This window comes from Fomitiporia mediterranea (assembly GCF_000271605.1).
Source record: "Fomitiporia mediterranea MF3/22 unplaced genomic scaffold FOMMEscaffold_6, whole genome shotgun sequence".
NCBI classification, from domain to species: Eukaryota; Fungi; Basidiomycota; class Agaricomycetes; order Hymenochaetales; family Hymenochaetaceae; genus Fomitiporia; species Fomitiporia mediterranea.
Genome location: NW_006760391.1, coordinates 429991 through 456582, shown reverse-complemented (window position 1 = coordinate 456582; position 26592 = coordinate 429991). Strand labels below are relative to the sequence as shown.

Genomic DNA, 26592 nt, shown 5'->3' with positions numbered 1-26592 from the left:
TACGGATACGGCTCGTATAATACGGTGCCGTATTTCTGAACCCGAAACCTATACGGATACGGTACGGCCGTATACAGAATGCATACGCCATATACGGATACAGCGTAGTTGCTACATTTACCAAGGTGTAGCATGAGATGTAAGGGGCTACATCATTGTGATATTACCTCTTTAGTATAGAAATATTGAATTCTACCTATATTATGCTTTAATCTACATGAAATGTATAAAATTTGACTTATTGACATTTTGTTATGTAATTTAGTCTGTGATATTTGTCATAAAGTCGAGTCATGTGATGTACCTATATTATAGTATATATCGGAATATATATCAGATTGCACATACTTTTACAATAATAGTGCTGAATATATTACTAAATGCTAGTATAAGTGTCTGAACATTGAATACTACTTATTAGAGCTTCAGTATTATGTTTAGAGAGAGAGTTTCTTTCATTTAGTAGCTGTATATTGTATACAGGTGTATACAGTCTGTATTATACAGACTATATACAGTTACAGCCTGTAAAATACATGCCATATTTTTGAGTCAAATTTTTTATACAGATACAGTACAGTACTGTATACAAAAATGCTGTATCCATATAATACAGTACAGGACTGAGCCCTATTGATACATGCCTGTGTAATGTAAGTACTAACAAACTAACAATCCAGGTGTGTGTGGAGAGTTTATCAAACACTAGCCTATCTCAATTCTCTTGTCATATTGGCAAAGTACACTACAAAGCTACATTTGCTAGGGATCCACTACTAGCATCCCTCTTTGTTCATAAAAATAAAAATAAAAAAAAGAAACAGGGGTATAGAGGGAAATGTGTAAGAGAGGTAACTTGTATCACATCAAGATCTAAGAGAACCCAGCCCAGGAAAGGGGTACAGTCACACTGGTACAGGATCAAGCCCTGCTTTCTTACCCTGTAACTCCCAGCCTAACCTGAGGGTACATCTCAAAGCCTCTAGTCTATAAGCACCTAGCTGAACACAAGACAATCCTCCTTCCTAGAGAAAGGCTGAAACACAAAGAGTATACAAACCCTTGAAGAGAAAAAAGAAGGGTGCATGTCAGACATTAAGAGACATTGGCCATGATTGAAGTCAATCAGGTGTCTGTCAAAGGGGTAGACTAGTACTAAAAGTCAGTACAGCCTGTGGGTGTGCTGCCTATGACTAGGCATTGCTAGGACTGTGTTGACCAACACATTGCAGGTGAAAACCCTCCTCACTCCAAGCATGAGAAAACCCACAGACATGGAGGTCACAGGAAGAGTTCTCTTGCAAGTTGTGAGTTGTGCACAGTATGTAAGAAATATGCCAAAAATGCTGAGATGAAAATCAGGTGGTTAAGATGGGGATCAGGTTGTGTGCTTGCCTAAAGTAGTAGTCAAACACACAACAACTTGCAAGCACTTTAGAGTGCTTGTGAGTTGTTGGACTTTGAAATTAAATAATGTTTCTTGTATCTCTTACTTGTTTGTCCACTCAAATCACAAGAAATCTGATTGACACAAAATTCACAAGTCAATCATCTCAATTCTTCCTAGTTGTAAGGAAACTCAGCATCAACCTTACCAGGGTCCTCTACAAAGCCAAGCTTCCTCACAACTTCTCTCACAACAGAATTGAGATGGGCTACTGAGGGCGCATAAACATAGTAAAATAGAACTAGGGGCACGCCTGTTTGATGCATACTAGATTTGATCGGTACGACACGAGCTGTATGCTTGTCTCATTGCAGAAGCGTGAATGGAAAACCAGACGAGGGTCAACCCACGAGGAATGAACGTGGATATGGGACACAGTTATTATTAGTATTTATTAATACCTCTGTTAATATCGATGTAGGCAGTGCATGGACGAGACCAGCCGAGTGCGGGATGAAGGATGCAACGTGTTGCGTGTCTGGACATTTGAGATCGGAGAGTGAGGCAAGCGGAGTGAGTCATCATCCGAGACAGCCCGGTTTATCGTTGTACACTTTGTAAAAGAAGAAAAAACGAAAGGAAAAGGTTGACGGAAATTGGACAGAAAAACAAGGAGAACAGTTGCAAGGAGATGACTACCAGCAGCGATTTGTTTTGATATGATATGAAATTGGATGAGTGCCTTACCGTCACTAGCGCCAAGCACAGTGCATACTTTGTCAGTGAGAGATGGCGTGAGAAACGCGGAGAGTGAAGTGTGCCCCTTGACGCAGGACTGATGACGGTGGTCGCCCACGCTGACCTCACGCTCCCGCCAATGCTGCGCTCTTACAAAACTCTCGACAGCTCATGTCTTTCTCACCCCGTCTGCTCCTCCCATCTCTCTCCACGACCTTCTCGTTGCGAGCGCAGCGCTCAAGATATTACTCGATTAAAGCAAAACAAGGGAGAAAATACACTGATTCCCTAATTCGGCTGGAGATCGACGCGTCTTTATTGTCTCGGTCCGTTGTCCACCGCGGCTGCTGCTCCTACGGGCCACACAATTGTCCTCAACGACAATACTCAAAGCACTCTCACCTCCTTCACCCTCCTCTTACTCTTCCCCTCAATCTTCTGCCATCGTTCTCCCTTTCTCCCCTTTCTCCTTCTTTCAATCTTCTTCCGTTTCTCCATTTCTCTTTCTATCACCGTTTCTCATTCCTTTTTGCTTGCTTCCGTCGTACTCTCCTTACAGGCTTAGTCCGAATCTCTTGATTTACTTGCGATGCTTTTCTCCGTCGCCCGGTTGCGACGCTACGCCGCTGCTGCAGCATTTGCATGCTTTGCGCTACCTCAACTCACCAGTGCACGCGATGAAGTTCTATGTGAGTTTTTCTTTAAATTTATTTTATTTATTTGTGTTTCGTCCACTTGAACGTGGTTGGGCCGAGACACCGCACGAGAAATTGTGGTTTCATACATTGCATCACATATTGCCCTTGCGACGCGTCTGTACATTTCTGGCTGGTCACTGGGCATTAGTTGGAGTTTGACGAATTTCGGTGGAGCTTTGAGCATGTCTATTGGAGTTTCCTTATCGGCGCCAGCTCACCGCAGTTCTCTGCACACCCACGGATGCTGTGCTATATGTTCTGTTGTACTTTCTTCATCCACCTTCAAACCCCGTTTCGATCGCCCGCGTCTCGCGGGAACCTCTTTCGGCGCCTATTATGGTTTCTATTCTTATTTTAAATGGTGACCCATGGGCTTTATACGGATTAAATAGGATCTGCATCGTCTCGACATTATCTATATCCGTCAATGTTCCGCGGAATCAGTTATACTAATTTAATTTCATTTCCTTCTATAGTCACATCTTCGGTGTCGTACTGTGCTCCACCAGAGCTTATTCTGGTGCAGCAATTTGACATCATGTATTTCGCCGCCAACCAATCTGTTTTCTTCAACATTTCCGCCGCCTCCGTAGAGAACAACATCAACGTCACTGCAAACCTCGCTCTCAACGTTTACGGCTCACACTCGATTAATGTCACCATAGATCTCTGTTCTATCCTAAATGGCGCTCTTTGTCCTTTACCCACGTATAATTTCATCGGAAGCGAGACGATCCCGCTTTCGAGTTTGAATTTAGATTTGAACAGCCATATACCGGGCATTGCGTATAAGATTCCGGACCTCGAGGCCTTTGCTCAGTTGACGTTAATGACGGCAGATACACATGAACTGAAGGCTTGTGTACAGTCCACACTTTCAAATGGGTGGTCGATGCGACAACTTGCTGTAGAATGGGTTACGGGTGGGACTGCGCTTATTGCGCTTTTATCCGCAATCCTAGCCACTACGCTACTCTCGCCATCCACATTTTCACTCGCTCCACAACGCCTTATCGACCTCCTGTTCCTCTTCCAAAGTATCGCTTCGAGTGCACTTCTCGATCTCAATTATCCGGTCGTCTATCGTGCATTTGCTACCAACTTTAGCTGGGCCTTGGGTCTCTTTGGTTCGACTAACGACGCAAGTCCCATCCAACGTGCGATTGATAATATGCGTCATCATACGGGCGGAGATATGACCGACGCGACAGGAGATGGCGTGGATCTCGTCAATCGCAAGCTCAGTCCGTACAACGTCGCAATTGCCTCTAGCCCCGATACGATATTGGCAATAAGCAATCTGAAGAGTAAGATTGCTTTGAACCAGCTACATACGACCAACAACACGTCAGTAGTGTCGTCGATGGCGAGTCTTGCGAAGAGGGATACGACGGTTACTGTTACGAATTCGAACGTCCTGAATGCGGGTATCCCGGTGTATGTTAATTCGTTGGGTATTAGCACGCCGAATGCATTCATGACCGTGTTTTTGACGCTGCTCATGCTCATCGCGATTGCTCTGGTTGCTCTTGGACTTGGATGGCTTATCGTATTTCTTGTTGTGAGGAAGAGGGAAAGGAAGGGCGTGGAACTGGGTAGGGTTGGGGAGTGGAGAGATGGTTATGTTGGGTTTGCGAAGAGTTGGACTTTGAGACTGACCCTTATCGTCTTCCTCCCCATTACGATCTTCGCTCTTCACCAATGGACACTCAAAGACTCCTGGCTCGCAACACTCTTCTCCGTCCTAACGCTCCTCTTCATCCTCGCTTGCATCATCTATCCATCCTTCCTCACGATCCGGTTCGCAAGACGTTCACACCCCGAGGCATTATACGGCGAACAATACCATCGCCGCGCCTCCTACGGCCCACTTTACGAATACTACCGTCCTCCGCGGTGGTGGTTCTTCACACTCCCCATCGCCATCCTTGCTGTCCGAGCAATTGTGATAGCGTTCGGGTACGCTTCGGGCATAGTCCAGCTTATTTTTATCCTTATTACCGAGGTTTTCTTCCTTATCTTCTTACTGGTCTTCCGATCGCACTTCACGCGCGGTGCGGACGTACTCTCCATCACCCTCTCCATAGGTCGTATTCTGATTACGGCTTTGTTATTCGTATTTGTGGAGAGCTTTGGGATAGACGCGATCCCGCGAGTGGCAGTGGGCATAGCCGCAGCTGTCGTTGCGAGCTTGTGCGTGATTTTAATGTTCTTCAACGTCCTCGTGAATTTTGCAATTTGCGCAACTTGGTTATGGAAGGAACATATAGGAAGGCGGATGGGTACGAGGCTCGGGTCGACGATGTGGGGAAGGATCTCACCCTCTGCTTCCGGAGGGAGTCGAGATGGAAGTGGAAGTGCGAAGGGATCGGTATTGGGCGACGTCGAGAAGCGGAGCGACGAGGACTTCGCGGCGAGGCTACGCGGTGGAGCAGGTTCGGGTGGTTCGTTAGCGAACTTCGCTTCTGATATTGGTTTTGAACGTCCACGGAACCCGACTCCACACCAACACCTCCCACTTGATTCAGAATTGAACGCACCGTACCCCGCTATTACGCCTACCACAGCCTCTTCACATTCTCATACCTCCCACAACTCGAAGATGTTCCATCATCGAAACTCAGACTACAGAGTTTCGTACGCAAGCAGTCAAATGCCGAGTACAGGGACAACGTTCGAGTCGTTCACTACTTCTATCCCTCCTTCTATCCCTCCTTCTGCTTCTTCGACAGGTACGGAATCGACGTTAGGGACGGAGTTACCGAGAAGACCCGCGTATGAAGGGTTAGGTCTTGAGAGATTAGATTACGAAACTACTGTTTCTGGATCTTCGGAACCTTCGACGCCTTCTACATCGCATTCGAATTCCCAGCATGGACACGAGAGAGAACGATCGCGAAGTAGGATAGAGGGGTGGACGCCTAGTGCGGCGTTACCGCGTATGTTAGAGGCGAACGAGAATTAGAACGCAGGTGGCCAATCATTTCAGTGAAATTGATATCGATATTTACTGTCTTGGCTTGCGCTGGCTCCTCCTGGTTTTCTTCATGACGACCTCTACACCCATTTTAAAGGCATTTTCCTTCTAGTTTTGTTGCATCATTCAAGTCATTTCTTTCATCGTGCATTGGCATTGGCATCAGCATCGGCAGCATCATTCACACTTTTTCCCCTTTCGCATTACATTCACGTTATTCATAGTGCTGTTTAATCATGATTTTCAACCGCAGTTCACTCTCCTTTCCTCCTTTCTTATTCAGCAGTCTGGTTCTTCCTCGCGATTCATTATCTCAGCATACCATGCATTAGCTAAGTCTAATCCTGCATAACGTGCTAGATTTCACCCCATCCTCTGCATCATCTCCGTCATTCTCATTCTTATTCTCGATTTGTTTATTACCTTTTCTTTTCGCATTGAATGCTAGAGTTTCCCACCATCTCTTTTTCTTCAATCATCCAATATGCATGTGTACAAAACGTGACTTGCATTTTCTTCTCTGTTACTCTTTGTTATGAATGGTATAATAATGGAATGGACATCTGCTCTTGGCATATTTGAGTGAAGTTCAATTACAAACTAATTACAAATGCTATGAATTCCGAACAAGCATTTCGACACTCGACAGTATAAAGCTACAAGAAAAGTGCAAGAGTAAATAGAAAGAGTGAATCGCTCCAAGATATGAACCGTTGTGTATAAGACATGCCATAACGAAAGTTCCAAACTGAAATAAGATTATTGTTCAAAGCCAAAACTACAAGAACGAAGCGCGAAACTCGAATTAAAGCAAAGAAACGATCATACAGACTAATACAGAATGTACGATATACTCCTGCGTCGGCCAGTCTCTATTCTGCACATATTAAATGGAAAAAAAAACATGCCTGAAAACGATGCGCAAAGTATCCACAATGTATGTCTGTCTACGTCGATTTAACGCTGAAGTATTTATCGATGTTCGATTTTCTTTCGCGCGAGCCCTCGCGTTGATAGTGGATGCGCATTGCCAGTTGTTGAATAACTGCTTTTGTGTGCGACCGATCCAGGTGTGCAGCGCGCGTATCGGCTGTGAAGAAAGAACAGGATTAATTATTTAATCGACGTACAAGCAAATCGAGAGACCGGAGGAACAGTATACGTACCAATGTTATTGCCAAGGCGGTCAAGTAGGCACTTGATGATCTCCAGCTTCGACTTCTCGTTCCGATGCCTAGGGAAACTCTTGCTAGCGCTCAGATCAGACGAACTTGACTGTCGTAGCGCTTCCCTAGCTTCAACCTTCTCTAGAAGAACATACTGCGGTATATTCATCAAGACCCGACCCAAGACTTCAACATGGTACCCCAAAGCAGCGTAATCGAAACAGTCGGTTTCCTCGGCGTTGCGGGAGATGGCAAAGAGGTCCGTATGTAGCTCGGAATCTGAACGAGGATCAAGGAGCGCAACAATGTCGGAAAGCGGAGGTGGACCGAGTACGAACTCCCTGGCCTAGAAACACATGTTTCAGAATTTTGCACGACATCATGAAATGACGGCGAGAGCGGCTTACCAATCGAGAGCCATGTTCACCAGTTAACATGGCAAAGGCTACCCATTGACCAATGCGTCTGTCGACTAACCTGTCGCCCTCGATGAACGACAACAGATACGCCTTATTTGCTGAGCTCAGCTGAGAACAAAGGCACAGTGTTCTAGAGCAGATCTCCCTCTCCTAGAGAGGACATCAGCTACTGCCATCAACGAAAAGAAATACTACCTCACCATTTCTCCTCTTTCATCAGAAACTTCGCAGAACTGCCTAATTAAAGCACAAAGAGCACGCTTGATGCACAGCTTCAACCTGAGGCCTGTCGAAGGATCCAAGCCAACAGCGAGAAGTAGAGCAAAGTAGGATGGCACATCTTCACTGACAAACATTGCTTTTGATGCAAACCTCTCAACAAGATCAGAAAATCTCCACAAAGTGTCGCGCCGGTGATCAGCAGTGAGCGACGGGGAAGGAAGGAAGGACGTCTCCAGCTGTATGGCTTCCACTATACTCTGTTTTGCACCAAGCCTAGAAAGCATTTTCAAAGCAGGAGTGACTGAAACGACAGTGGACTGTAAGCCCTCTGATGAAGCATCACATATCCGACACAGAAGCGTGTGTGCTGCAATCGCCAGGGTACCAGCTGCACAGATAGCAAGCTCGAAAGCCCAAGTCACAAATGCTTCGTCCTCAGTGACAAGTGAACCTGATTGCAAAAGCATGGCTATCCCGTCCACATCTGGTAAACAGTCAACATCGTGTACTATCCCTGAAGCGATAATACTTACCTCTCGAATCTATGAGGTCTTTTAACAATACGAGCATTGCATCCGTTCCAGAAGTCACGAGTTGCGGTAGGCCTTCAGTTTCAGGATCAATGTCCATCCCATCTTCTGAAGGGTTCTCCCAGAATGGAACTCCAGTAATATCGACCACTACCTTGTCTTTGCCTCTTTCCAAACGATCGGTTTCAAGGATCTTACCCAAAGCAACATCATCCCCTTCACCGAACAATCTTGCTCGATCCGCTTCATTCATAACAGCTTCGTCGCTACTTTGCCTACGGAGCGGCGAACCAGATAAGGAACGACACCCTGCGAATTCTTCATCCGCAGCGTCCAAGAAATCGATATCCGCGCCTATGCCCGGGTTTTGGTGAATATCTGCAAACCTGTCCTGCCGAGCTTTATCTTTTAAAAGCTTTGAGAAGGGATTAACTGTCTTCTTCGAGGACTCGCGAGTTGTCTCAAAGATTACAGTCGGACGCATACTTGGGACATTGCGGGTCCTTCTTGTAGTTCGTGGTGGCGAGGGCGAGTGTGAGTCCCGAGCGAGACGAGCACTTCGCCTACGAGTCGACCGGTTTCCCGATTCAGCAATATCCGAAGACTCTGTACCATCGTCCGAAGCACCTTCATCCAATGAGGGCGAATGTCGCTTCCTGGATGATTTGGACGGCCTAGACAAACTACCCATCAATGAGCACGTCGAGGAACGGGGGCACATTAAACTTACTCTTTGCCCTTCGCCACTTGTTTGAACAAATCTGATGGACTCTCCAGATCGCTATCACTATCATCCAACGAACCAAGGACCATAGAGTCCTCATCGGGCATCGTCATTGCTTTTGCACGTGCTTCGGCTTTGATTCGCTCAACGATCGCGTTGGTCTTTTCACCACAATCCAGCGATACATCCACTTGTTCGATCTCTACCTCTGTTCTGTCGGAAGCTACGTGAGGATTACGCAGACCTGGCGATCCAGTCTCATCGAGGGAATGTCGCCTATCCGGTGTTCGAACCGGAGAGACCAGTCGCTTGATCAATGACATCTGTGTCGGCGTGTCAACCTTTGTAAGAGACGAGGCAGAAGATACAAAAACTGGTGACGATGGTTTGGATCCACCTGCAACAAGAACAGATTCTGGTAGCTTAAAGGCACAAAGCATTTCCGGTATCTTTGAAGGTGTCCGTGGCTTATAACAAGTCTGTGGTGTTGTGCGTGGCGATGTATGCATTGATTTGTCCGCGGCAACAGGAGTCACCCTTCCACTCCGCGCACCAGACAAGCTGGCAGAGCTGTATGGGTATTCTAAGTCTAGCTCCATGCTCCAATCCTTGACATTGGCTGCAAAAGCATCGCTGGACTCGGGAGGTGCAGCTGGCTGTGAGGAGCTCAGCTGCCATTCTCTAATCCCCTCCATGACCTCTTTAATGTTCTTCCGCTGCCGTTTTGGGATACAAAGCTCCCGCTCGTCAGACTGCGACGACGGTATAACTTCTTCGACATCGGAAGATGAATCTATGGGTATTGGTTCATTCAATCGGCTTCGTTTCCGAGAAGACGATGTGGCTGGTGGCCCTGCTCGGGAAGGAGGTACAAGCTACTGAAAAGTAAGTATATTCAATTCCGTGATAAATAGCAAAGCACTGACTTTGACATTGGCAGTGCTCTTCAGCTTAGAAGGCGATGAATCCACATAGATGACGTCCTCCATAGCATCCAGTTCGATTAGGTCTCCGTCATCTGATTGCACACCCTCCGGCTTCTTCCTCTTTTTCGGCGAACGTTTCTGAGCAACGACAGCACCAACCTGTTGGATTCTACTTCTGGGAGGCGACTTTGGGCCTTTTAGCCTGGGACTGCGTCGAGTCTGTACTGGAGCTGAAAGGGGAGACGACGTAACGTCGATAGCTTGCAGATGGCCACGGTCTTGCTTTACAGGAGGAACAACCTCAATAACGCTGCTATCAAAGGATGTGACAGAGTTACTTGAGATTGTAATATGCGTCGGGGCTTCTGACGAAGATGCAATGCTGATTATTTCGCGTTCGGAGCAAGTGCGGGTACGCATCAAGCGGGGAGGAGGCGCATTCTCTTTTCGTTCGATACGAGATTGCAAAGAAGATTGAGACATAAGACCCGATTGGGACGATGACGGAGATCGTGATAAGGCTTTCGTCTCTTTTAGAATTGTCTTCTTCGTGCCCATTGATGCTTTAGCACTGTAGTAAGGCGCGCTGCTAGACGCTGGGCAGGATGGTGGAGGCGATGCCTGTGACGTTTGGGAAGACGAAGGAGGCAGCTGAGAGAAGTAATCTGTTAACTTCCGGTTATTTTCTACCGATGACCTTTTGAACTTTGCCATGGGACAAGTCGGATGTGAGGAGGGAGACCAAGTGGTGGAATGAGCGCGAAACGCGTCGGCAACGCGCACCAAAGCCGAAGCAACCACCGTGTCCCGAGCTGCTTTATTTAGAAGTATATACTCACAGTCACGTGAACACTGGTTATTACATACAGTATAATTACACAATAAACCAAGGTTCAGCGTATACCTCGTGCTGCATCAATTTCACGGAATGTATGTTTAATCCGTAACTGTGCCTGTCTCACCGCCCTTCGTCGCTCTTCCTCACGAAATCTCTTAAGCTGCTCCGCCCTATCACTTTGTGCCAATATGCTATAGTATATTTTGGAGTGTACTATATCCATCAATTTCATCTGCCGTTCGCTGACTCCCTTTAAGTTGTGATGCTTCTTGAAATGCGCCTCGACTGCTTTGAGAATCTCATAGTCTAGCCGTATGTTTGCCATGGTTGCATCTGTTGACCTTCCTATAGGAACTTTAACTCTCGACATTAAAGTACAGTTCACATCAAATATGCATCGCGCCCACCGGTCTAGGATGCGCCTCAGTGTGTGGGAGACTGACGAACCTGGGACTTGAAAATACTTGACTCACCTGCTTCAGGCCGACGGATACCCCTCTTGTATTGAGTTTCCCTACACCCAAAGAAGACCGCTAAACCTACAAGATCGAAGAGCATAACACGTTATGGGCTGTCTTTTTTTAAAAGGCTCCGATGTCTTACGGTCTTTGGGAAATCCTTCCAGTTTATTCTCAATCCATTTGTCAATGTCGTCCTCTTCAGCTGGGGCCACTTGTACATCAAACTTCCTTATGTGCAGATCACTGAGCGACCCTAACTGGCGTGTACTCGGCTTGACGTTATGATACGACTTGAAATGCTCATCTACGGCTTTGAGTGTTGCGTAATCTAGCAACGTTTTTGCCCAACTCCAATATGATGGCACTACAGTCGGAATCTTAGCTTCCGACATTCTAGTGCAGTTCTCATCAAATATGCATCTCGCCCATTTGTCTAAGATGCACTTCAGAACAGACTACAGAACGCAAAGTGGATCTAGTCAATAGCTCACCTGCGTCGGGTCGAAAGCGATCTATACCGTGACTGTCCACAAATACACCCCTCCTGCATCCAAAGAACAGCTCCATGTCTATTGGATTAGAAAGCATAATGCCTTGTGAGTCACATCATAACGAGAGAAGCACTAGGGGCATACGGTCTGCAAAATTCCCGTCTAAAAGCTTCTCTTTGATCCTTCCATAAAGATCTTTACTTGCAGCCACATTTGGAGTTATTAGGGTAGAAGCGAACGCAACTGTTTTTGGGGTCTTTGTAGTTCTCGAGGTGGACGTTGTGGCGTTCTTGCTTTCAGCATGCTTTGGGTCCTTGGATGACTCGGACAAGGCACGTTCTACTGTAGCATGCTCTGGAGCCTTTTGTGTTTCCTCCCATCCTTCAGCGTCACTTTTTGCCATTGCTGTTAGATTAAATTATAGCGCCTTATGGATTATCAACATACTGTCACTTTATGAGAATCAACTCAAACTTTGCCTTCATTCACATCAAATAGGCAAAGAAGTGCTCGTAAGAGGTGTCCCAGTCACATCTGCAAAGCAAGCTGATATATTTAATCTACCTGCCGCGCTTCCAGAGGCCAACACCTTGCATATACTCCCGCTCCATTAATCATATATTGTACATATCACATTATCTATTGGTTCATGATGTATATATAGAGCCTCTTTCAAGTATTTGCAACTCCTCCTAAACGCTCCTGGTTTTCTACCTGGTGGCACGACTAGACGTAAGGTGTGACAATGCCAATAGATTGATACAAAGTCAGTTTCCTTAGAAACTGACCTTTGATGATCCGTGTCTTAGTACTTCTAACCAGATTTAGTAATCAATCGAGCAAAGCAGAGTGGTTTTGTATATATATATTGCATGCTACTCTCTCACAAAGCTGGCATAACTGTGCAGCAAAAATCGATATAATGTCTGAACTATCTAGTCCAGAGCTGACAGAGACATTAAGTAATGGTACTCTGGAGGACTGTGAGTCTGCAGATATATTGTAGAGATACAATAATGTGTTAATACTCTCTTTGATACAGACCTTCAACTGTTAACCGGACACAGTGGTACAATGAGGGTTGGTGCCACTGGCTTGCAGCCTGCACAGCGTGAGTGAACTTCTACTATGCTGACAGCCAGTGACTGGAAAGTGATGACTATGGAGAATCATTTTCTATAGGCTATAGAATAGATGGCTTTTGTATATTTGCAAATGGGGACAGATGTTATGATGCTGCTAACATGCATAGATATCCAGGCTTTTCAGCCAATGAACAGGAGAGGAGGCTAGAATTATTCACAACTATAATAGACCACTTGCTTGAACATTATAGGAAGTGTCATAGAAATCCGAGTACAGAACAAAAAGAGATAAAGAGAATATTAGAGCAAAAAAAAGGCAAGATACAAGAGGAGAAGAAGGGGCTATAGGTAAAAGAGGACTAAAAGAGAAAGGAAGAGCAGGAACAGTTGTACTTAGTATTTAATACTATTATTCTCTGCCTGAAAGAACTCATACATTATATTCTGAGAGAAAATCAAATAGGAATAGACTAAATACAATATAAGGAATGTTCCTTTACAAAAGTTAAAGTTAAAAGTACAGATAATAAAGATCTTGACAAATAATGACTCAGGCATTTTTAATAGTCATAAGATACACTTTTAGTTGTTTACTGTAATATATGTTAGGAGCTGTATAAAATGAATCACAAGAGTATATACTAAAAGCAAGTTATAAGTAAATGATCCAGTTAAAGTACAAATATAGTACTTGTGTACTTTTATTATTAATGTTTAGAGATAAAGAGGATGAGTTAATCAGTTAGGTTTGTCAGTGGATCAAGCAAATCTGTTATAACTAGTGTATTTTAAACAAAAAAGACAGTAAAAAAAGATGGAAAAAGTTTTAAAAAAAGAGAGAGAATGTAAATTTCACTTCTAGCTTAATATTGATTGACATACAGTGTAACAAGCTTAGGAGAAACATTATAGTGGTTTACTAATATACATAGACACATTAGTAAGTAAGCATCTAGCAATTTGTAGCATTAAACACAATGAAGGAGCTATACTACAACATACATGCATACAGTATGACTGTGTAATATCGCCTTGTCCACCACGTTCGAAGTACACTGAACCAGAGACAAGTATTTCTTACCCGACACGCATCACACTCTACGACTTATATTTATTGTAATAATGAGCGATTAAAGGAGTGACATTTGTTACACGTCATTACACACACAACGAGCGTAAGCGAGATACACGAATACTATCAGTGCGCAGCTTTATGTTTGTCGACAGACTCACTCGTCTGTGACCTCTTAAGGAACATTATTCTCTCATTCCGCTGAACACAAAGAGTACTCATCTTGAACCGTATCAACCGCAACGGACGCCGCGCATCATCAGAGTGCACTGACGTGATATGCGTAAGGAGTGAATAAAGGATTGAATAAAAGAGATCGAGCTCAGCCTCCTTCCTGTCTGTGGAGGTTCCCTTGGGGAGTGGAACGGACTCCATTGCGGTGCACGATTCTCCGAATTTGCATCGTTCCCAATGGCCTTGCAACAAGGATAAGATATAATGATCAATTAGTATGCATGCAGAAATCGCAGATACGGAGGGCACTTACCGGCTTTAGGTTGAACAGTACCGTCCTTTTCTACCAGTTCCTTGGTTCCGAAGAACATTTGCAGGTCTAAGGCAATGGACCATTGTTATCAGATGACATACTTGAGAAAACCAACATGACGAAATAGAACATACAGTCGTCTAACCCACCCCTCACAGTCTCTTCCATTTCGGCTGCATCTGGGATAGGAGAACGAGTTACAGGACTCTTCTCTTTCTGCACCTGTTCCGGTTTCTGACTCTGTCTAGATAAAAGAGGGTCCTGATCTGGAACCACGAAGTCTTGTTCACTAGCGGTCAACCCGAGAACATGCTCTCCCGTTGGGTTTATGTCGTTCGAGGAGATTGTGTCCCAACCGGCTCTCTCCCCATTGAAATCGACATCCAAGCTGATCTCATTGGTCGAATCATTCGGCGTGGAGACTGAAGCGCTTGACAGGTCTCTTTTCTCTACCGTCATCTGACAAAGTTCTGCCGCCGCATATTCCCGACTTTTATGTGGCACGCGCACGCCGCTACTTTGCTACATCTCGGTTCATCCAAACCACTAGAATCAACAAACTAAGCGAATGGGTGAGGGAGTAACTTGCAGAGAAGAGCAAACTTAACCTCACCGTGAAGGATTTTCACGTGATCACATTTGTCTGCAAACTCCGCTCTTCTCGTCCTTCCATCGCCAGTGCTCCTGTCGCATGCATAAACGAGCGGCACACTCGTCCTGTACGAGAGCAGCAAGGAGTCAACACATTCGTGAAAGGGCGCCTAAAGGTTCACCCAGCGAGTAACACTTCTACAATACAGACATAACAGAAAGTAGCGGCACAAGTATCAAACTCTCCCATGTCCGTCCTTCCCCTGCCAATGATCTACTTACTCAAATGACAGGCACTAGTGTCAAGCCGGAGCTTCTTTGGATCTACGTATACGAATACACAGCATACAATGAAGGGAACCTATGTCTTGAACCTTGCAAGCATTGCCTCAATTTACTCAAAGTCAAAGTGATATCACCGCTCATTTCAATGCAGTGTACATGATACCTTCGGAGCCGACTGCAATCTTCAATAAATGTTCAAATTGTCCACGTTGACCCATGCGTTCTTCACATCAAGAATCCAAGAATCAGGATCGCAGTTATCCTGAGAAACGTCATACATTTCACCGCCTTATTGGATGCGGTTTGATACCTACCTTACTTATCTACGAGCGGATATATGCGCAAAGTTAATGACGATGGTCTGGTCTGTGAATAACTTGCTTCGCTCTCAAAACCCGCACAACCATCCTGATCCACGTTCAAGTTCTTCTAATCCTCGGATGCCGTGTACTACCGGTCCTATTCCTGGATCTCTTTCATTTCATCTCTTCGCAGCAGCAAGAAGAAAACTTCACTTTATTCGCTCAAGTAATCACTCATCATCTAAGCCGAATGAGCGCATCAGTCGATAAAAAAAGGACCGAGGCGAAGTCCGTATTCCTAATGAAGACAAAGAAGCAAAACGGCGCAGCACTAGGTAATAATACCATAGCACAGCCCTTCGCTACCCGTCACCCCGTCGCGCATCGTGTCGTGCCTCGACTTCTCGGCTTCTCCGCTTGAATACCTTCCGCTACATTTGATCGGTGCCTGTCTCTTTCCGCGTTTTGTGTTCCTACTAGCGGAAAACCCTTTCCACGTGCGGCGCACATGCCTCGTAGTTGCCTATCTCGCTATATCTAAGGACTTTCGACTGAATTGTGAGATAATAATAAATGGAATATGATCATTGATGTATAATTCGTCCCTAGAAAATCTTGCTTGAGTCTCTGAGTCACGAAATCGCTTACATGCATTGTAACCACTAAATGTATTCGATACAGCTCGCTAAGAAGTGGGAGAGTACAAATATGTAGACAAAGGGATTGATGTATAATCCATCCCCAAAGACTCTCAGCCTCGTCTCCAAGACAGCAAACACTCACAGCTCTCCACAGTATGTACGTGCCTTGTTACTACACAAATATAATCAACTTTAATAAACCTCGCTACCAACTAGTGGGAGAGTGCGAATAAAATAACGAATCAAGAGAAATGGAAAACGAATGTACGGTAACCTTGACCAAATCAAAATATTCAACGTCCGTGCGTGGGGAGAACGAAGAGGAAAGAAAGTCTGAATGCTCGACGGAGTGAGTCCATGGGCCAGCTAGCTAAAGATACAACATTGTCCTTTGCGGTCTGTGCCGAGGGAAAGGAAGAAAAAATAAAATCAAAGTCGAAGTCAAAGAAGGGAAGGGTCAACCTAATGAAAGGTGAATTAAAGTAATAAAGTGTGTGTGTGTTACGAGGCGGTCAACACGAGTTATAAGTGGGGGATTATACACAGTGCGTACGTGAGTGCAAGGAGGCTATGAGCTAGAGCACTAGAGCTGGAAAGAAAACGGGAGACGAAACGTGCTACACGACGATGGACTATAAAAAGAGAAAAAGAACGGACGATAGCAAAGGAACATCGATGTAGAGAGAGAATATGAACGCCGAAAGCGAAAGTCAATAAAGATACATAACAAATCCAGAGCTGGTCATATCCGCATTCGCGCACTAAACTCTTGGTCGAAAGGAGGTGTGGTAGGAGGCGGATGGATATGATGAATGACAGGGGAAGAACAAAGGGGAAGAAGGAAGGCAGATGTCCATTGAGCGTCCAAAGTGCAGTGTCCATGTGCAATGTCAAAAGGGCATAAAGCTATTTTCCCATCCCAAATATCCAAAACCCAAATCATACACATACCAAAACTAGTTATAAAAACAAGTCCATCCGAAAGTCCATTAATTAATTATCCTATCCCAAAGAGTGTCCAAAAGCGTCCTTGCGTATGACCATGTTATATAGTCTAGTAAGAACAGCGTCCATTAAATAAGTCCTTGCTTGCTTCGAGTTGAAATCCAGAAAGCCTGTGTTGCGATGTAGTTGCTTGAAATGAGTGAAAAGTCGTGCAGTGTACGTCGCGAAGTCGAGAATGAAAATTGTAATCCCGTCGTGAGAGGAGAGTGGAAAAAGTATCAGCCCAGCTACCTGGGGAAAGAAATGATGTGCGATGTATCGTCCGTCATGAAGGATTTAAACCGGCGCGTAACGTCCCCCATTACCTGCCGGCCGTCCTCAATCCTGATCCATCAAGGCACAGAAGAAGCGAAGTCGAAGTGCGAAAAGCCTGGAGTTTGCTCTTGGCAGTATGGTCCCTCTACTTCGGTGAAAGGTAGGTAAGCACCAGGAAGACCCGGTAAAACAAGGGTGGCGGTGGCTGAACGAAGAAAGAACTGGCGAAGAGTGTGGTCGACAAATTCATCGGGCTAAAACGGTTGAGTCATGTCAGGAAAGAGAAGAAACGAAACGAAAGAAGTTGCATCGCCAATCGCAACGAGCCAGAAGGCGAGACAACCAAGCCCCCAAGCGACCCGGTCGGGGCAGTTTGCGAGGGGCGCGGTACGGAACTCCGCTACTAGGAAACGAGCGGGCGCTGATACGCTGCACGTCCCGATCCGAGGCGCAGATTAGAGTTCGCAGATATCGATTTGGATAGTCAATGCAGACATTGGTGCGTTTGACATGTGTCGCGTATGTCCGATCGAGCCACATGCGGAATACCATGACAGTCGTAATCCATTCCGATTTCATTCCGGTAAGGTAAAACGTACGAAACCCAAAGAAAGAAAGAAAAACACAAAGACGATTAGACTATATTTCAAACAGGCGTAGAATAAAGCAGAAAAAGAGAGATGATACGGTAGTGTAAGATGACAAATATCTACGTACCCGAACCGGGGTTCGACTCCACACTCCCGAACCCTTGACTGTTGCTAGCTGCACACCGTAGCTGAGCACCAGCAGACGCGAGTGCACCATGATCATGCGGAACCCAAGCAGATGCAGAGTTCCCAGGCGTTGCTGCGCTTGCTTGCACTGCCTCTAAACCGAAGACCTCTGTAAGTGTACTCCAGCAGCTCTAAATGTCACAGTAATTAAAATCGGACGTGAGCAGATGAAATAAGCGGAAAAGAAGCAATTAATATACGAAGAACCACACGTACCCCAAGTAAAGGATCCAGAACCTGGTAATCCTTCTCGCCGAGATGTGTTCTAACGAGCGCGGCGCACGCCCGAGCTGCCTTCACGCACTTCTCAAGACTCACAGCTACACCTGCACGCGCGAGACGTATATGAAGCTTGACAACGCTTGCGTGCACAAGCGTGTGCAGAGTCACCTGCTTCCTCCTTTCGCCTTCAGGCAAGCCCGCGCCAAGCTGGTGCGAGGGGAGAAGTGCAGAGGCAAATCGAGCAAGGCATGCTTCAAGCCGCGTGATGACCACGGCGGGATCCTCTCCGCCCTGTCCTGGAGGTGGGGACGGTGATGCAGAAGAACTCATGAAGAGCGCAGGTGGGGGTGACGCAGGAGAGTGCAGACCCCAGTTTGCCGAAGTCCGTGCACAAGCGACAAGCAATGCCGCAGCCTTGGCCAGAAGAGCGGGGAAAGCGAAGCCTCCCGAGGAAGCGCCAGCGACCTGCAGGCCTTGATGAACAAAGAAGGATCGCAAGGTCGCACAACCGCGAATGCTCTCCATCGGAACCTGTAACAAGCATTTCTTAGTCAATATTAAACTGTCAAACTGGACGAACGATTTACGCACATGCTCATACTCATCCATTTCTTCGGGCCAAGGAGTGTCCACACGCGTCTCGACGCATTCGTCGTCTGCAATACACGGCGGTAGGTTGAGAGCGGTAGCTAAGGTCCTGTCAAGCACGAAAACTGCCCAGAACAGGTCAATGCGTTCACCAAGTGCGATGGAATCGATTGGCGGAGTAAGCTGTAATGTTCCCTTGACAGAATCATTCATTGTACCCCTTTCAAAGTTAGCCTCAGGATTGAGTGCGCATAATTGGTGCAATCCAAGCTGCAAGGCGAGGTCTGCCGCACTGGAGGCATGTACTCGGGCCTCGGATGCACGTCCCTCTGCAAAGAAGTACCGTGAGAGAAGAACATGAGATTGTACAACGTCAAGTGCCGGTGTGTTGTAACTCTCGTTTCCTTGTGTCTGTGCTTGTCCCTGCATAGGAGGCGAGACAGAACCCTCCTGGCGTATTCTCCTCTGATTGAACGAAGGGGACGGTCGTAATGAGGGCGGAAGTGCAGCGAGTTTCAGAGCCTCGCCCGCACCAGCCTGAGCACGTCGCAATAACGCTTTCTCAAGTGACTCACTGACCACTGGAGTACCGCATACACGTCGTGCCAAACGTGCACCCATAAGAACAACTGCATCTTTTAAAACGGGATGACGTTGCCAATCAGGAGACTGAGAAAACGCTGCGAGGAGTCGCCCCGGGTGAAGGACAAGGCCGACTTGCTCGCGGTGTGCAAGGACAAATTGAACAAGTGTTGATTCTGTTTCAGCGTTAATTCCCGCCTGGATTTCTTGATCTATGATGGACGAATATGCTGGCTGCGATGATACAAAGGCGGGGACGGCTGGTGCATACATGCTTGGGTCGGGTGAGTGGAAAGGCGAGAAATCGAACGGCAGCGGTTCTGGATTATTTTAAGTCAGTCAAACAATACAAACAAAAAACATCGGATAAAAGACTGACCAGCATAACCGCTATATGGGGACTCGCCAACACTATGGCCGGCGTGTCCTCCAATGCTTCCCACAGTGCTTGAGCTTGGGCTCGGAGATCCGGTACTTGACGTTCTCGAGTGTCCATGTCCACTCGGCCCTTGCTGGAATTGAAATTGAGGTTGAGATGAATAGCCCTGCGCTTGCTGTACCAGCGGATGGTTAGCGCTATATCCAAATACGCCTGACGATGGACGTTGCCTCTCTCTCGGCGCACGTAATTGGTGGTCACTTTGACGGATCGTTCGGTTCCTTTGGAGCTCGTATTCTTCGGTGTCCGAGGTGAAGGACATTGGTTCGGAGGCGATTGCAGAGCCAGGGACAGCAGGGTCCGAAAGGCTTGTTGCGGGACGTTCGATGTCCATTCCCACTCTCGATTCCATGTCGCCGAACGCATCGGCGCCAAAATCAATGTAATCAAGTCCTTCGAAAGCACTGCTGTCGCTACTTGCACTTGAAGAAGGCGGAGGGGGTGGTGCATGCGGGTCCATCAGGAACACGCTGTCCTCGCGCATTCCCAAATTTCCAGTGGCAGAGTCACCGCGGCCGTCGCGGAGCCGCTGAAGCTCCGCCTCCAGCCGGACGATCCTCTCTCGAAGAGCTTGAGTGCGGGTCTTACCACGCCCATCGTCATAAGCGCACACATCAGCCTTGTGTGCACGTACGCATTGAGCGCAAGCTGGGTGTGCACCATCGCAACGCTAAGAAGGGTACAACATGTTAGTAAAAAAGCAGAAGTGAAATCGAAGTCCGATTGCACGGGTGGAAGGTAATACGCAGCACATGGATACAAAACAAAAGTTGAGATGGAACAAGGCGCTTTCATAGCACCGTCCCGCATCAAGCTGCGGAACGTGATGAGAAGCGTACCAGACGCTTGGAACATAAAGTGCGAAGTACAAACGGGATAGAGACAGAAATTGCTGGAATGGCACGTGATACTCATACTCACCATCTTCCGTTTCCGACATCTCAAACAGGCCTTGCCCCGCGCTAGCGAGGTAGCTCCTCCAGTGGTTCTTCCGGCACTAGCGGCAGCATCCGCGGGGGACGCAGATGCTGATCCAGAGTCTGATGGTGTTGCTGCTTGGTGAGCCATTTGTCTAGCAAGCAAGATGGTGTCGAGTTAAGTAGAATAGAGTAGCGCTCGTAGAGAATCGGGTAGATATAGTGGTGCTTGCTCCGAGACCGAGAAATATAAGCTGGCGGGTCCGGTAGAGTATAGCAAGTGTAGAGAGTCAGAGTCTGGTTAAGTAGGCAAGAAGGTAGACTCTAGGTATGGGGATTAAAAGTGACTAGCAACGAGCATGACAAATGGAACGGGGAACAAGAAAGAAGATGGTGCTAAGCGAAAAGGAGGAGGAGAGGGGAGGACGGGACGGACGGGATTAAGTAGTGTAGAGGAGGGACAGGGATAGAAGGAGGGAGGCGGGGCTTAGGTGATTTAGGCTATATAGTCGGGCGGAAGGATGTTAACCAGTGCGCGGTCGGCATCGGCTGTTAGTCACACCTCTCCTAGTCCTAGTCTGGCAGTTCTGGCTCAGGGAACGCGCTCTGATGCGAGCATATGGCTCGACTGATGATGCTGATGATTAGACTTTCCCCTGCCTCACTTCCCTTCCCTCGCCTCCGTCGGATCGTATGCGCTCGTGCAAATACCTAACTCGAGTCTTACCCCGCACTGCCTCGCCCATAAGAGGGCCTTCCCGTCAAATATGGCCATCTCGTGAACGCACGGCGTGATTAAATCAAAGATGCAATGTTCACAATGAGTCCTGCGCGGCCTGATGCTGCATGCCTGTTGGGCTGAAAGGAGTCGCTGAACCAAGGCGGGTCCGCACATAACGTCACGTGAGCGGAAGGACTTCCCACCACGGAGAGCGTATCCCGTCAATGCGTTCGGCCCTTGTTCTTGTTTCTCTTTCCTCATCTCTCATCGCGCAAATTCGTCTTTCTGCTTGCTGCTCTTTGTCTCGCGAACTGTCTCTCATGTGCCCTCCCTCCATACATGAACGTTCTCCGCTCCATATGTCTGCTGCGATCCCTGTCTCGGCCTATCCCTGTATTGTGTTGAATGAATGAATGGCTCTGTCTTGCAAGTGGGTAACTGAGGGACAATGACATAATGGAGTTCCTGATCTGCGCCCTGATGACACAACTTAGCGTCCGGGGCGGTGCACTCTGATCTTCGTGGTGGTCCATATCCATGGCCATTAGCCCTGCTCGATTGATCGCATTTCCCCGGCCGACGTCGCTCGATTTCCGTCTCCGGCACATCGCCAAGCCATTCCATGTCATTTCACAGTTCCATCAAAAGCCTCTACCTTATTCACCGTCGTCCATTTCTCTATGTCACAATTGGTCGCTTTTTTCCCTCGTGTTTACCCTCCTCGTCATCCTTTCGTGCCGCCACCTCGCCGAAAAAATGCCAAGACGCCGCATGTTCAGTCCCAACAACATCCACACTCAGGTTTGTGGTCCTATCATTTATCAAAGTTCGTATCTTCTATCTTCAAACCTTACTCAGCAACCATATAGGCCTGAGAAAAACATTGCTATTTCTCCGAGTCTACTTGCTAGTTTTTCCCGTCAATCCCGGGAAAATATGCATCCCATTCAATTATGGTGTCCATGTCGACGACTTTGAAACACTAATCTCGCATGCATTTCCCCAACTTGGCTTCATATCTGCACTGGTACAATAAATGCCATTAAATCTGTTTACTCCAACAAGCACCGCAATTGTCCTACAAAACGAAGATCCATGCACGGATACAATAACAAGCAATTGCACTTCTTCGTGCTTCTAAAGTTTTCGCCAAACAATATGCGAAAACGGCACTTCCTCTGCACCGATCTCGCTTCACTGATTCTTCCAGACGAATGATTCGCAACCTGTGGCAACTGCCATATAGACTCAGAAAGCATTGACGAAAACCAAGATGATTGGGTATGGCTGTAAGAAGCCGCATTACGAAGAAGACTTGATCGCTAATTCACCGAACAACTCTGGCTATGGAGCCGTTTCATCTTATCTGCAGCTAACTGACTTACAACTTCTGCAGAAGCATGAAACAATGACTCTGTCTTCTGTGCGTCTAGTCATTTACAGCTGTGGCTGTTGGTCTGATTTGTCTGATTTCAGCATCCTCATCAACCCTGACTCATCACTTCACTATACGTTACTTTGTTTGACTAAGTTCTGCAGGGATGATGAAAAACATTCTAGGCTATGTCGGGATTTGCAAATCGTTATCGTTAGTGGTCGTTCATTTTCTTTCGCTTGTACAGCTAGCCGCTTACTTAACTTACAGACTACACTCGTGTTCCGAAGTCTGATGCTGACTGCGACGACTGCATTTCTGCCACAACGGCATCTAAGTAAACTTGTTTTGTATCTACAGGGTTTTGCAAACCTTGTGTCCGGGAGCACCAGTCAGCTACTCCAGACAGGCATCCACAATCATCCAGTCCATATGCACATCAGTATTAATGCACAAGAATATGAAATCGGGCTTCTCAGTGATGAAATTCACGAAACACATTACTCATCGCCTGACAAAGCGCGCAAAGATTAAAAAATACCGAAAGAAAGAGAATCTCGGGATTCATACCTGGTGGACGGCTGTGCTCTCAACTCAAATTCGACAAACTCAAAGAAAATACTCCGTCTTCTCCGAGACCGAGCTCGACTGCCGGGCGCGGTCGGTAAAAACGGTTTTAAGATGCATTTAGATTTTTCACTCTGTTTTGATGTGACATTCCCCGGTGCTACCGGTAATCCCACAGGCGGCACAACATGGCATTTAGCATGCACTGTCATGAAACCAAATGATGCGTCGTATGTATACGCAAAAATGTACATAACACCGCCGATAAAGGTCGGGCTCGGTAATTTGGCAGAAAGACGAAAGACGTTTCGTGTTTTTGTCTGTCCGTAAAGCTACTTGACGGGTCGGAACTTACATCCGACGTCCTAATCGCATACGTCGGTGGCATGCATACTTCGATAAGCTGATTGCAGAAGATGACCGACTCGGTAATTTAAGGAAGATGAAAGGCGTTCCGTGTTTTTGTCTGCCTGTAAAGCCACTCGATGAGTCGGAACCCGCTTCCGAATTCCTATTTGCATACTTTGCGGAGCGGAGGAAGGAAAAATCACCTGCATGCGCCTCAACCCATCCGACTCGGACACAAGCAAACGAAAATCTCTCCCGAAACCCCTCGACCTCGAAGAAAGAAAACCGTTCGCTCCCTCTCCCGTCCGTGTCCACTCGCCAACAATCGCAAATCTCGCAGATCGTGCACATCGCATCGCATACATAGCTTGAGCTGTGTTTTGTGTGACGAAAATCATCAACAAAGCATTCGAACTTGTGTCTTGTGAAGAAGTGAGATCGCCCGTGGTGAGCGAACGAGCGGATCAGCGGCATTTCTTCCTTCTAGAACGTGTGAAGTCGACTCGGAGAGTGCGGAGGCGAAGGGCTGTGCGATCTGGATTCGATTATTAGTGGTCCCTTATTCCCGATTATGCAATGAAACTTCACATGCACAAACTTTTACTCATTTTCCTCTTTGCAACGTCGGTAGAACCCAGCCTCGTCTTCCCTTCTTAAGGTCTTGGCGTGATACCTTTTCCCGGCATGCCATGTGGTCGGTTGACCAAAGTGAGTATTTTGGTTACCTCTTTTTCTCGTTCATCTCGTTGCTGATGAGAAGTTTCACCTGTGTTTGGATACTTTCACTCGCCGACATTCCCTTTAGGAAATTTTTGAAGCATAAAGACTCCATGGCGGTTCACATCTGCTGTAATGAAAGCTGAAACCGATTTTTGCAAGGCCCGAAAACCAGAGACAATTTACAGATCGAAGGCTCACTCACAGTTCAGAAATCAAGGTTGTATCGTAAACAGCAGGGACACACTGTCGGCAACAGCCGTATCAGTTTTACGTTTCCTTTCCGAATACAGACAAGGCACGCGAATGTTGCCGTCGATAACCGCACCGCAGAATGCGCGTCTGAGTTCATCGTCGTTCAGCACGGGCGCCTAAGCCTAGTGAACTATAAAGTGCACGGCTCCGTATCCAACGGACTCGTACTAGGTTCCTGCGGCGACTTGAGATGACTGCTTCTCTCTTTTCATGTCGTGTGCTCGCGTGCTCTTCATCACGGAGTATATTCGAGTCCGCGCTGTGTATCTGCCATTTGGGACGTATCATCTTGACGGTTTTGTCAGCTGAAGCAGTTCTTGATCTACAGAGCTCCCAACTGCATCTAGAGCAAACCTCTATGATGATTGGTGAAATCTTCATCTGCTTTGAGAATGCCGAGACGTCACTATCTTTTTAAAGAGTCGGAAACTAATTTTAGACATTGCTCAAATGTTTCCGATATCAATAACAAGGTATTGTAAAAATCCCATGAATAACATTCAGTTCATGCTTGCATTAATCGTATGATTCCCTCCTTCCACAAGCAGCCTTGACGCACTAACAGCCAGAGCTTTGCCATCAACTTGCACACCGGATATGTCACCAGGAATACTAACAACACCCTTAGTCCCTGAAGGAGTAGAAATGTCGATGGTGACTTTCTGCCCATTATTTCCCATGATGCGCTAAACCACCCAAGCACAGTCGTGAACCCTCCTGTGCAGCAGACAAGCCACTAAAGTGCAGAGCGAGTATCCATGATGATCCCTGTAGCTCTATGATCTGCAACCCGAGGACAAAGAACGTAAGAGCAGAGGTAGGACTTGTGCTCAATCTGCGAGCATGTAATACAAGTGAATGGTTATTGTTATACCTATTCAACGATGTTAAGTGAAATCGTTGGTTCTCTTGTAGTAATGCAGACTAGATGACCAGAAGGTGTCGTTGAATGCTGTCTCGAACACCAAAGCCTTGGCTGCCTATCCTGATGCAAGCTTTGTCTTGTTGAGGTAGGAAGCTAGTTGTGCATTAGTTGTCAAGACCTGTAGACTCGGAGTTGTGTGTATTTATTTGAGGGCTCTAAAATTAAGTGTGAATTGGACAGACCCTGTAATAACGCGCATTTCCCTCTGAATCCTCCCCTCCTCTGGTGGGTACCAACCAATCCACTGTGTTAGTAATGCTTATCAGACTCGAGGGCTGAACCTTGTTTTCAAGGAACTGGCAAAGGAATCCAGTTCCTTTAGATGTCCAGCCTGGTTGGGAATGGGCTGCAGATGTAACGGCGACCCTTTGGATTGCCTTCGGGATGGGCGCTGTTTCTTGGATGAAAGTGTGGATGGCCAAACCGACATTCAATACAGGCACGAGCTCCTGCCTTCCCGACTTCCTCTCCCTTGTCCACCAATTCGTGTGCATTGTAGCTTGTACCATGACCACAATCATTCTATTCATGGTGTAACCTCGGTTGAAAAGTTCTCCGTTCGAGAAAACGTGTCCTGATCCAATTTTACCTACCTAGTGTCGTAAAAGAAGGTGACTTGCAAACTCTGCTACAAACCGCGAAAATTATCTTTTTCGGTGCACTCTCATCAAACATCGTATGTTATACCCTTTGGTCCCAAAGGCATCAACCGGACTCCAAAACAACAAAACAACATCACCCGAGCTCTCGATTCATTCGGCACGCTCCTTGATCTCCTCATGCAGACTTTCATCATCTCAGACTCAGAACCAGTTGCCTCAAAGTCATCTGCAACGTGCAGTGAGCGACCACCAAGCAGG

At 46.7% G+C, this 26592-nt stretch overlaps 8 protein-coding genes across 8 annotated transcripts; 2 read left to right on the top strand and 6 right to left on the bottom strand.

Annotated features, from left to right (window-relative positions):
- The first annotated feature begins 2436 nt into the window (after positions 1 to 2436).
- On the top strand, positions 2437 to 6256 carry FOMMEDRAFT_122581 (TRP-domain-containing protein). Its single transcript, XM_007266239.1, has 2 exons — positions 2437 to 2814; positions 3300 to 6256. The coding sequence occupies exons 1-2, from the start codon at positions 2715 to 2717 to the stop codon at positions 5786 to 5788; spliced, it is 2589 nt and encodes an 862-aa protein (XP_007266301.1). The 5' UTR covers positions 2437 to 2714; the 3' UTR covers positions 5789 to 6256.
- Positions 6257 to 6519: 263 nt separating this feature from the next.
- Positions 6520 to 10520, bottom strand: FOMMEDRAFT_140535 (uncharacterized protein). The gene is made up of 7 exons (XM_007266238.1): positions 9788 to 10520; positions 8868 to 9736; positions 8141 to 8811; positions 7586 to 8091; positions 7374 to 7535; positions 6967 to 7312; positions 6520 to 6890 (listed from the first exon to the last, which is right to left on the bottom strand). The coding sequence occupies exons 1-7, from the start codon at positions 10499 to 10501 to the stop codon at positions 6748 to 6750; spliced, it is 3411 nt and encodes a 1136-aa protein (XP_007266300.1). The 5' UTR covers positions 10502 to 10520; the 3' UTR covers positions 6520 to 6747.
- A 3340-nt stretch (positions 10521 to 13860) lies between these two features.
- On the bottom strand, positions 13861 to 14915 carry FOMMEDRAFT_146510 (uncharacterized protein; the record flags this gene model as incomplete). The annotated part of the gene is made up of 4 exons (XM_007266237.1): positions 14835 to 14915; positions 14356 to 14781; positions 14222 to 14287; positions 13861 to 14150 (listed from the first exon to the last, which is right to left on the bottom strand). The coding sequence occupies exons 2-4, from the start codon at positions 14678 to 14680 to the stop codon at positions 13861 to 13863; spliced, it is 681 nt and encodes a 226-aa protein (XP_007266299.1). The 5' UTR covers positions 14681 to 14781; positions 14835 to 14915.
- A 3019-nt stretch (positions 14916 to 17934) lies between these two features.
- On the bottom strand, positions 17935 to 20975 carry FOMMEDRAFT_28322 (uncharacterized protein; the record flags this gene model as incomplete). The annotated part of the gene is made up of 6 exons (XM_007266236.1): positions 17935 to 17939; positions 18018 to 18207; positions 18293 to 18829; positions 18890 to 19788; positions 19848 to 20577; positions 20829 to 20975. 6 exons carry the CDS (start codon positions 20973 to 20975, stop codon positions 17935 to 17937), a joined length of 2508 nt encoding a protein of 835 aa, XP_007266298.1.
- Positions 20976 to 21485: 510 nt separating this feature from the next.
- Positions 21486 to 21806, bottom strand: FOMMEDRAFT_155894 (uncharacterized protein; the record flags this gene model as incomplete). The annotated part of the gene is made up of 1 exon (XM_007266235.1): positions 21486 to 21806. The coding sequence occupies one exon, from the start codon at positions 21804 to 21806 to the stop codon at positions 21486 to 21488; it is 321 nt and encodes a 106-aa protein (XP_007266297.1).
- A 1644-nt stretch (positions 21807 to 23450) lies between these two features.
- Positions 23451 to 24186, bottom strand: FOMMEDRAFT_155892 (uncharacterized protein; the record flags this gene model as incomplete). The annotated part of the gene is made up of 2 exons (XM_007266234.1): positions 23451 to 23763; positions 23843 to 24186. 2 exons carry the CDS (start codon positions 24184 to 24186, stop codon positions 23451 to 23453), a joined length of 657 nt encoding a protein of 218 aa, XP_007266296.1.
- Positions 24187 to 24767: 581 nt separating this feature from the next.
- FOMMEDRAFT_155891 (uncharacterized protein) lies at positions 24768 to 25487 on the bottom strand (the record flags this gene model as incomplete). The annotated part of the gene is made up of 4 exons (XM_007266233.1): positions 24768 to 24923; positions 24976 to 25095; positions 25162 to 25217; positions 25367 to 25487. The coding sequence occupies 4 exons, from the start codon at positions 25485 to 25487 to the stop codon at positions 24768 to 24770; spliced, it is 453 nt and encodes a 150-aa protein (XP_007266295.1).
- Positions 25488 to 26050: 563 nt separating this feature from the next.
- FOMMEDRAFT_86332 (uncharacterized protein) lies at positions 26051 to 26269 on the top strand (the record flags this gene model as incomplete). Its single annotated transcript, XM_007266232.1, has 1 exon — positions 26051 to 26269. A coding segment is annotated over one exon (219 nt), but the record flags the coding sequence as incomplete, so codon positions are not given.
- Positions 26270 to 26592: the final 323 nt, after the last annotated feature.

Bases quoted from the DNA above. Each gene is read 5' to 3' on its own strand.
- FOMMEDRAFT_140535 (XM_007266238.1), bottom strand. From the start codon at position 10,501: ATGGCAAAGTTCAAAAGGTCATCGGTAGAAAATAACCGGAAGTTAACA. The intron at 9,737-9,787 runs GTCAGTGCTTTG...ACTTTTCAGTAG, and splicing joins AGAGCACTGCCAATGTCAAA to CTTGTACCTCCTTCCCGAGC. The intron at 8,092-8,140 runs GTAAGTATTATC...ACTGTTTACCAG, and splicing joins AGACCTCATAGATTCGAGAG to ATGTGGACGGGATAGCCATG.
- FOMMEDRAFT_122581 (XM_007266239.1), top strand. From the start codon at position 2,715: ATGCTTTTCTCCGTCGCCCGGTTGCGACGCTACGCCGCTGCTGCAGCA. The intron at 2,815-3,299 runs GTGAGTTTTTCT...TTCCTTCTATAG, and splicing joins TGCACGCGATGAAGTTCTAT to TCACATCTTCGGTGTCGTAC.